The 10,743-nt window shown below is 36.9% G+C and overlaps 1 protein-coding gene across 3 annotated transcripts; it reads right to left on the bottom strand.

The window, feature by feature from the left end:
• Window positions 1–3,463: 3,463 nt before the first annotated feature.
• Window positions 3,464–9,487, bottom strand: LOC306872839 (heat shock factor 2-binding protein-like). Of its 3 annotated transcripts, none has more exons than XM_079421708.1 (8): window positions 9,290–9,487; window positions 8,730–8,877; window positions 7,794–7,897; window positions 7,139–7,288; window positions 6,848–6,989; window positions 6,637–6,754; window positions 5,629–5,732; window positions 3,464–5,233 (listed from the first exon to the last, which is right to left on the bottom strand). In XM_079421708.1, the coding sequence occupies exons 1-8, from the start codon at window positions 9,338–9,340 to the stop codon at window positions 5,001–5,003; spliced, it is 1,050 nt and encodes a 349-aa protein (XP_079277834.1). In that variant the 5' UTR covers window positions 9,341–9,487; the 3' UTR covers window positions 3,464–5,000. The 3 variants fall into 3 exon arrangements, with proteins under 3 accessions (XP_079277834.1, XP_079277835.1, XP_079277836.1); XM_079421709.1 differs by having other exon boundaries at window positions 4,029–5,233; window positions 8,730–8,908; window positions 9,290–9,433; XM_079421710.1 differs by lacking the exon at window positions 7,139–7,288 and having other exon boundaries at window positions 4,029–5,233.
• Between the last annotated feature and the right edge of the window lie 1,256 nt (window positions 9,488–10,743).

The raw sequence follows: 10,743 nt of genomic DNA, 5'->3' as shown, positions 1-10,743 counted from the left end.
AAACAATATCCTGGCCAGAGGAGAACTGGATTTACAAGCCTGGTTTCTCCCAAGGTTTTTTTCTCCATTCTGTCACAGAGGGCGTTTTGGTTCCTTGCCGCTGTCGCCTCTGGCTTGCTCAGTTGGGGACACTTAATTTCTAGCGATTATCGTCAATTTGATTTCACAGATACTATTTAAACTAAACTGAGCTAGACAATGACATCTCTGAATTCAATAATGAAATGCCTTTAGCTGAAAATTGAGTGTTTAATATTATTATTATACATTACTGACACTCTATCCTCCAATTTGATACTGTTTTTGATAAGTGTTTTGACACAATCTGTATTGTTAAAAGTGCTATATAAATAAAGGTGACTTGACTTGACCTCCACCACTGTATAAAACGTTTTAGTTTTAGACATTTTTCTAACGTTTTTAAATGGTAGCTGTTTCAGAACATTCAAAAGTAGCCTAATGTTGCTTCCTCCTTAATATTCATATAAACAAATTGTTAAAATAAATAAATATTCAGCTAAAAAGAAAAACGTTTTGGTTGTTACCTTGTGTAGCGCCGAACTTAATCCATTTTTATAAAGTTCTCTTTGTATGCTGAAAATGATCAGGAATCCCACAAATTAAGCTAATATGGCTGTTTATGAAGTCAATAACCCAAATGATTTTCTTGTTCCTCTCATGAGCAGTCAGTCGTCTCGCGCCGGGCTGTCATCTCTCCAACACCCGCTCCGGGTTTCATCAGCAGCATATTCCCCTCAGAGTCAAGATCGTCTCCGCCTCCAACATACCATAACAAAATTATTATTACTTTATTAACGTCACTTTTGCGTCAGAGAGCCGCTGAAACTAAATGTCATGTTGCCCAGCAACTTAACACAGCACAAGCAGGACCACAAGTTCCCAAACGTTTAGCTACTCTCTGATGGTGTTAACATACCCAATAACCTGCGATTAACGGTATAAAAGTAGTGTTCTTCCTAGGGGAGAGTTTACAAGGATCTTCTTTAGTACATTATAGCACTATAATGCTGTAGGCATCATGACGCAGATGTAGGCGGCAGCAGAGTTAAATCTGATTCTCTCAGTGAAGTTGGGCAGATTAGGGAGAAGGCAAAGTATTCTGTACAAGCATGCGCTGAATCATTTAAACTTTTATTCAGTTTTAGTGGATTCAGGTCATCTTTCTGGCTCACTGAGCTTGGGTTTTGGGTGGATTGCTTGTGAATGGAAGTGGGGCAGAAAAACTTGGATGCTAGAAGAAACGTGTTGGGTGTCCCCCAGGCCAGTGAACCAGTCAGGTTGTGTTTCTGGACACCAGTTTAAGAACTCCCTCTTGGACACCCTCTTCCCCTGTCTCATTATCACTTGTCATCTGTTCCTTTCCCTCTGCTCCTACATTCCTGCTTACAGTAAAGAATAACAATAGCTAACAATAGCTAAGAAGCAAAACAAATGCAGATAAAAAACAAAACAAAAAAACAAGTTGGTAAACCCTGTTACTATCCATGTGTGGTTTTATATTTATAATGCTAAATCAATCAGACTTCAACCTCTCCACTATGGGCAAGACCAAAGAGCTGTCTAAGGACACTAGGGACAAAATTGTAGACCTGCACAAGGCTGGGATGGGCTACAGGACAATAGGCAAACAGCTTGGTGAGAAGGCAACAACTGTTGGCGCAATTATTAGAAAATGGAAGAAATTCAAGATGACTGTCACTCTCCCTCAGACTGGGGCTCCATGCAAGATCTCGCCTCGTGGAGTATCAGTGATCCTGAGAAAGGTGAGGGATCAGCCTAGAACTACACGGGAGGACCTGGTCAATGACCTGAAGAGAGCTGGGACCACAGTCTCAACGGTTACCATTAGTAACACACTACACCGTCATGGATTAAAATCCTACAGCGCGCGCAAGGTCCCCCTGCTCAAGCCAGCACATGTCCAGGCCTGTCTGAAGTTTGCCAAAGACCATCTGGATGATCCAGATGAGGCATGGGAGAAGGTCATGTGGTCAGATGAGACCAAAATATAATTTTTTGGCATAAACTCCACTCGCCGTGTTTGGAGGAGGAAGAAGGATGAGTACAATCCCAAGAACACCATCCCAACCGTGAAGCATGGGGGTGGAAACATCATGCTTTGGGGGTGCTTTTCTGCAAAGTGGACAGGACAACTGCACCGTATTGAGGGGAGGATGGATGGGACCATGTATCGCAAGAGTTTGGGCAACAACCTCCTTCCCTCAGTAAGAGCATTGAAGATGAGTCGTGGCTGGGTCTTCCAGCATGACAATGACCCCAAACACACAGCAAGGGCAACTAAGGAGTGAGAAGCATTTCAAGGTCCTGGAGTGGCCTAGCCAGTCTCCAGACCTGAACCCAATAGAAAATCTATGGAGGGAGCTGAAACTCTGTGTTGCCCAGCGACAGCCCCAAACCCTGAAAGAGCTGGAGAAGACCTGTATGGAGGAGTGGGCCAAAATCCCTGCTGCAGTGTGTGCAAACCTAGTCAAGAACTACAGGAAATATCTGACCTCTGTTATTGTAAACAAAGGTTTCTGTACCAAATATTAAGTTCTATTTTTCTATCGTATCAAATACTTATTTCATGCAATAAAATGGAAATTAATTATTCAAAAATCATACAATGTGATTTTTCTGGATTTAAAAAAAAAAATGTTCTGTCTCTCACAATTGAGGTGTACCTACGATGAAAATGACAGATCTCTCCATTCTTTGTAAGTGGGAAAACTTGAAATATCGGCAGTGTATCAAATATTTATTTGCCCCACTGTACATGTATTACATTTGAGTATGGGTATTTTTGATGCAACATAACATCTGTTGCTGTAATTAATAATCAACAGAAATCCATAACTTGTATAATTTCCCAGGTGAAAAACAAGTGCACTTCCATAATGTACTTAAAGTGCTCTATTTTCGCGCACTAATCTTGTACTTAATACACTAAAAATGATCCTTTAGTACTCCTTAAGGTAAACTTAAGATCATCTAAGTGTACTCAACTGTGCTATTTTGAGACACCATGAATATGAACTAAAATGCACTTTTAGCATACTATCTTTGTATTTAAAAAATGTATTTAGCTACCACTTGTAGTACACTTGAACCCATCTTTCATACACTAGTACACTCAAGTGTACTACAAGTGGTAGCTAAATACATTTTTTAAATACAAAGATAGTATGCTAAAAGTGCATTTTAGTTCATATTCATGGTGTCTCAAAATAGCACAGTTGAGTACACTTAGATGATCTTAAGTTTACCTTAAGGAGTACTAAAGGATAATTTTTAGTGTATTAAGTACAAAATTAGTGCGCGAAAATAGAGCACTTTAAGTACATTATGGAAGTGTACTTGTTTTTCACCCGGGTTGTTTTGTGCTAAATGAACGTGGAATAAAATATCTAAAGAAAAATAAATGCAGAAAAGAGACCTCAATGAAAGGGGTTTTCTCATCAAGCTTTCACTGACAAGGGCTTTTATGTCACAGTCTCATCTATCCCACTAAAGCATAGTTTATCGATAACTGTACAAACATATATTTTAAGGAAAAGACTGCTAATGGACTTCCACTTGACTTAAATTGACTTCAGACAATACCGAAAACCAGAGACATCGGTGGTTATGGTCATCTTTTTATCCTTTAAACAAATCTCTATTTCTTCAGATTTTCTTGAATGACGCGATTCCCTCTGTTAAAAAGTGCATTTAAAAAATTGAGACATCCTGTATATGCATTCACAGAATGTAAAATTAGAACTGACATGAGGACTAGGACTACGTACTCTCATTATAGCAATCAATTAAACTGATCTCTTCTTCGACAATCTCGCCCATCAATGACCTCATGTTTTAGTCTGATTAACTCTTGACATCAGCTTTCATCTCATCAAATTACCTCATTTCCTCTTCCCATTAATATCTTTTTCACAAAAATAGCCAGTCAGCTTTAAAAAATTATATACAAAACAGGATCATGTAATTTGTAAAAAGCAACACATATTGTAGGTTGTTAGAATGTAATAAAGTAGAGAAGAAAACAACAACAACAACAATAAAAAAACCTGTTTGATGGCCTTTAAATTGTTGCATGTCTCTGAGATGGACATATGAACATCTTACAAACTGGTGTCAAACACTTTTACAGAACAGAACTTCTTGTGTGACAAATCATCTTGTAACACCTTTAATTGTTTAACCTGAGCAGATCTTTGCTCAATAATATAGATATACATATAAATGAACAGTGTAAAAGAAATGGAGAAAGACCACAATTAAAGCAATCAATGAAAATGAAAACAATCAAACATTTTTAAGAACATTCTGTTTGTCAAAGTTTAGAAATAAAACATGAACTAAAAGATAATTTAACTGCATTTAACTTTAGATACACCAGACACCATCATGTCTAACATTAGGCATTTTCTTGCTGCTGACTCCCAAAGGGCCACACTTTAGCTGTTTCTGTGACATTTGACCCATACATGCTGAGTGTTGTGTCCTAACAATGATCCTAAGTAAGGCTTCTTGTAAAGGGATGATTTATCATTCCAATGTTTAAGTTTAGAATTCCACGTAGGCTGGAGTACAGAGACAGTGGATGTTGTGGGTGTGCTAGAAAAGGCACCACACATTTCGATTTGATGCTAATTTCATTCAGAGCATAAAGTGATATAAAGGGCACACTGAGTATGAAAGCATGTGTTACGTTTTTTCTGGCATTTTATAAAAGACATGCACATCTATCTATAGAGGTGTTCAGCATTTACGTCACAAATAAAGCTTAGAAAGTTCTGTAGAAGTCACTTCTTAACACTTCCAGGGCCTAACACTAACAAGATGACTAAACTAACAAACTGTGGAATGAAAACTAATTCTTGGAAATCTCTAGGTTTGAACATGGCCACGTCTCAGAACTGGTAAGCGGTTTGCTGGACCTAGACCTACTTTTTCAAGTGAGTATGTAGGCCTGGGCTTCACTGCTCCTTCTTTGAGTCTTTAGTCTGGGAGTTGGTAAAGCTAACCAAATCTTCCAGTGTCTCCTGAGCTGTTTGCTTGAGAGCGGGGTGGCGGCTTGAAGCTAGATGGTGGATACGACTAAGTGGGAAAGAGCTCAGAAAATCAGTTGTCATGTGTGACATGACCTCTCTCTCCAGCAGTAAGGATTGTAGGAGCCTCAATGACTGCAGACACACTTCTGGGTCAGGGTCTGTGGAAGAGAGAAAGAGAGAGTGTTTCTATGCACATCAGGGGGTTAGAGAGCCCAATATAATACTCTATTAACATCGCTGAGAAGGCATTTAACTGAGATTAAATGAACTCTAAAGGTCCTTGCACACGGAGTCTGATTTATTTATTTTTCATATTGGTCATCCTTTCCTATCAAAATGCTTACTACGGAATGCCAAAACGCAGAAAATTAAACCTGTTCTGATTTTTTTTTTATGACGGATGAAAGTGTCAGAGGCAGTGTGTAAACGTGATTGACCCAACATGAGGTCGTATTTATAACATGCCAAATTATATTTTTAACATGCCAAAATGTCGGACTCCGTGTGTCCTTCAAGACCTTCAATCTTTACAGAAAAACTTACACATACGCACCTTCCAGAAGGGTGCACAGAAGAGGTAAAAGTCCAGGGCTCTCACTTATGAGCTTCAGTCCATTCACACTGATAGTGATGTTATATAGAGCCATTAACATCAATCTGCACACAAAAATAAACAGTCACATACTGTACTTGAGAAGGAAGCACATATGTCAACTTATTCAGAATAGGGTATACAATAATAACAACAAGTTCAAAACATTTTGATACATGACTAAAATTGTCATGTGGTGTAACCATTAAATAAAAGGTAGTAAGGTTTTCATTACACACTAAAGAAATGTGAGTTCACATCTTGCCCATATAAAAATGTAATATATGACATATGTTACATAGCAAGATCAGTATTGCCATATGTTACATATAAAGCTATATATAATTTCCATATGTACATTCTCATGTTTAATTGTTTATTACATATATACAATACCCATAGTAATATATATATATATATATATATATATATATATATATATATATATATATATATATATATATATATATATGTGTGTGTGTGTATATATATATATATATATATATATATATATATATATATACATATGTGGTGGATGGCTTTTTTCTACAACAAATTTATATATTTATATGTTTTGTAATACATTTTTTTACGTTTAATACATGCCTATCTTTTAGATTTACTTATATCAACATACATTGCGGGGTTTTAGGATGGATATACATCTACAATTTATATCCAAAAATGTATTACACAGATATATTTTTATGTGCTAGATATATATGTTAATATATGAAATTGTTTTAGTTTCTAATAGTTTTTTTTATTTTTTTTACTTCATATGACAATATATTTCATATATGGAAATGCCATATATGTACATATATCTGTACACGTGTGATAATTATTTAAAAAATGTTTACATATATATATATATATATGTGTGTGTGTGTGTGTGTATGTGTGTGCAAAAAAATGTACATTCATAAATAGTCATATTTGGATGTATATTTTAAAGTTGTGACATACACTTTGAATTTTGGAAACACTCCTGGTTTCATTAGATACAGCAGCTGCAACAAAGTATCCAACAGGATGTGGGCAGAAGAGGATAAGAAATCCCGTCCACAAGACACAGCAGCTATATCTAAAACCAATGAACAGATGAAATGATGATTAAGTTAAATAAGTTATGACCTTTAGATTGAACTAGTAGTAAAAACAAACTCAGTGCCCTCACTGGTAACAACGCCAGCCAGAGCCAGAACTAAATGATGCTCTTTTGAGTTGTAACTCTGTTGTGGCTTTGCCTCGTCATTCAGAAACTTGATGAAAGTCTCCAAGGTTTGACCTGCAATGCTCAGGAAGGGCTCCAGTTTACCCTGTGGACGCACAAGTGTATGAAGAGTTTTCTTACATGGTTGAGGTTAAGCAAATTCATGTCCTCCCACATACAAAACTACCCGGCTCACTTAATCTAACTGGAAGTCAGCCCTTAACAGTGTCCACTCCCAAAATGGTGCAAACTCACAGCAGCCAGTATGTCTCTGATTGCTTCCTCCCTTTGGGATGCACTCCAGAGCAGGGTGCAAGATGCAGTGCCCAGCTCAGTACAAAATGCTTTCTGCTGCTGCAGCTCCTCTCTGCACTCCCATAACTGCTGCTTTAAAACCAACTTTTCCTACAAATGTATGTGAGGAGATACATAAAGTACATATACACATGAATAACCAGACAGCCAAAACATGCCTATTTGGGGAAGAGATTTCTCCCTCTCTCTCATACCAACACACTAGTGGTTCTCAACCTTTCTGACACCACATTGTCAAGAATAATATTCAAAGGTCCCCCCAGGATAATGAATATATTAATTACATTTTCATCTTTGGTTCACTTATTCCTTTAATTAGGTTTCATTAGCACAATGTTCTTCAGGCTTTACACTTTTTATTATCAATTTAATTTTTTTTTCTTTACTCATAAATAGTAAAAGAAAAAAAAGGGCATGACATAACTAGAAAAATTTAGAATCATAATTTTTGTGGTGAGGTCTTCTAGTAGGTCTCAGCCCTCTGGTTGAGAACCACCTCACTAATACATGGACATACAGTAAACTAATTTGCTTTCCTATAAACTTTTCAGTGTGGGCCCTTCAGTTTCGCAATCTCTCCTTTCTATTTTAGTACCTGTCTCTCTCTCTGACACTCGTTCAGAGCAACATCGAGTCTGGAGCGGATGTGCAGACAATCCTCTCTCTGTTGCTGCTGCTCACGGTCACTGCGCTCTTTAACTATATAACAATAAAGAAACTTTTATTAAAACAACTGGGGGTGGAGGGGTGGTGATGGCGCAGTGGATAAGACACATGCCTTTGGTGTGAGAGACCCGGGTTCGAATCCACTGTGAGACACCAATGTGTCCCTGAGCAAGACACTTAACCCCCTAGTTGCTCCAGAGGCGTGCGACCTCTGACATGTATAGCAATTGTAAGTCGCTTTGGATAAAAGCGTCAGCTAAATGAATAAATGTAAATGTAAACTGTCCGAATTAACATTTAGTATTGTTATAAATGCTGAAAAACAAGGTTGTGCACCATTCAGAATTGAACTGAGACTGCATTTTCTGAATTTGAATTAATGTAGGAAACCGGATGCTTAATTAAAAAAAACTGAATTTAAATATAAGGCAGCAGAAATGAATGAAATTCAAAGAAATTCATATAGGTGTAATTTGCACTAGATAAAGTTTGCCAAGACAAACGTTGAATGTTGGCTTAAAGCCTTGTTTATATTGTGTAAGTGGAGTAGCTTTTGTGAACCAGAGTGGAAGAACGCTTTATTTTTTTAGGATACATTACCTGGGTTGGTTTCTTTCGAATTTGCAATTCAGTAAATTTATCTTCTTGTTATTCAAATTCAACTTCTTGTGAGGTGAGGCCAATTTCATTCACATTTCAGCTTAAGAATTAAAGCTTCAATTCTGAATTTTGCTCAACCCTGTAGCTGGAACAACAATGCCCATTGCATAGAGTAATTTATAATATATGTGTCTAGCATATACATATTAGTCCATATTTATGTGCAGCATAACTGACCACTGCTACTGAAAGAGTTTTTGCTTACATGCGTCCAGAGACCGTCCTTTATGGATAGTATCAATAAAGTCACTATTGATTACTTTTGGCATAAGCGCTCGTAGAGTCCTGACTTCTGCCTCCAGTTTCTCCAAGTCTCGCTTTCTGACTCGAACAAAGCAGTCTGATCCTACATCCTTCAAACACACAGGACCGTTTTTGTTTTTACTGTTAGAGGTAAACATTGGTTACAGTGTCGGTATGACTACAAGCAGAGTACCAAACTTCTTCTGAAATGAATTGTGTTATTGAACGGCGTTAACAGTTGAACAGTGACATCTTGTGGTAATTTCTGGCGCTTGCGATCGTTTTGATCAAACTTTAAAACTAAGTTGGTGTTGGAAAGCGATTAAAATGTTTTTGTGACGACAACATCTATTTGGAAAGTCTCTTTATGTTTACAGAAGTAAATAAATATTCAAACATCAAATATCAAATATCAAAAAGTAATTAATTAGCTTATTAGCTAGCTAAACACTTGCACAAACTCTTTCATTAACTCCAGCGTCCCAACAACAAACTTGAAACCCGCGAAAATAGTAAGGTTACCTCTCCTGCAGATGACACAGACGAAACTTTTGCTGTATTAGTTGCTTTCATTTCGAAAAGTGCAAATTTGATAACGTTATACGGACGGCCTCTGACCTATTATAATGTTTATAAACGACGTCTTTAGCGCCCTCCACTGTTAGCGCATAACAAGTCATCTACTTGTCGCCCATCCCCCAAATCAACACTGAAAACAATAATAACATTTTAAAAAGGAAAGATAAAAGACAAAGATTCTCAATAGACTCTACAAAACATCTGTTCATATGCAGAATTCGCTCTGAAATAAATTCTACAAGAATTCTAATGGGTGAAAGCATAGATAGATAGATAGATAGATAGATAGATAGATAGATAGATAGATAGATAGATAGATAGATAGGAACCCTTGGTTCTTAATACTGTGTGTGGTTACCTGATGATCTACAACTGTTTTTTTGTTTTGTGATGGTTGTTCATTTGTCTCTTTTTTGTTCTGAACAGTTAAACTGAGCACTGTTCTTCAGAAAAATCCTCCAGGTCCTGCAGAATCTTCAGTTTTCCAGCATCTTTTGCATATTTGAACCCTTTCCAGCAGTAAGATCCACCTTTTCACACTGAGGATGATTGAGGGACTCAAACACAACTATTAAAAAAGGTTCAAACATTCACTGATGCTTCAGAAGGAAACACGATGCATTAAGAGCCGGGGGTGAAAACTTTTGAACAGGATGAAGATGTTCAAAATTTTCTTATTTTGTAGAAATATATTTTTTTTCCATTTAGTACTGCCCTTCGGAAGCAACAGAAGCTACTTGCATGTTTCCTGGAAGACAAATTAAGTGCAATTTACCTTGATCTTCAAATTCAAAAAGTTTTCACCCCCGGCTCTTAATGCATCGTGTTTCCTTCTGAAGCATCAGTGAATGTTTGAACCTTTTTTGATAGTTGTGTTTGAGTCCCTCAATCGTTCTCAGTGTGAAAAGGTGGATCTCAAAATCATACAGTCACTGTTGGAAAGGGTTCAAATATGCAAAAGATGCTGGAAAACTGAAGATTCTGCAGGACCTGGAGGATTTTTCTGAAGAACAGTGCTCAGTTGAACTGTTCAGAACAAAAAAGAGACTCATGAACAACCATCACAAAACAAAAAAACAGTTGTAGATCATCAGGTAACCACACACAGTATTAAGAACCAAGGGTTCCCAAACTTTTGAAGGGGGCTAGTTTAATAATTTCAGCTGTTTGTTTATCTTGTGAACTATATGTAAACATATTTTATGTAAAATATCTTACTCAGGACAGTACTAAATAAAAAATAACAAACATTTTGTATGATCTCTCTTATTTTGGTAAAATTATCCACATTTTCACAGATTCTGCAAGGGGTTCCCAAACTTTCGCATGCAACTGTAGATAGATAGATAGATAGATAGATAGATAGATAGATAGATAGATAGATAGATAGATAGATA

The sequence above is a fragment of the Barbus barbus genome (assembly GCF_936440315.1).
Source record: "Barbus barbus genome assembly, chromosome: 7".
In the NCBI taxonomy this organism is placed as follows: Eukaryota; Metazoa; Chordata; class Actinopteri; order Cypriniformes; family Cyprinidae; genus Barbus; species Barbus barbus.
This window is presented reverse-complemented; position numbering and strand designations above follow the sequence as displayed.

Bases quoted from the DNA above. Each gene is read 5' to 3' on its own strand.
- LOC306872839 (XM_079421708.1), bottom strand. From the start codon at position 9,340: ATGAAAGCAACTAATACAGCAAAAGTTTCGTCTGTGTCATCTGCAGGA. The intron at 7,289-7,793 runs GTACTAAAATAG...ATACATTTGTAG, and splicing joins AGTGTCAGAGAGAGAGACAG to GAAAAGTTGGTTTTAAAGCA. The intron at 5,234-5,628 runs GTGCGTATGTGT...TCTCTTCCACAG, and splicing joins TCTGTGCACCCTTCTGGAAG to ACCCTGACCCAGAAGTGTGT.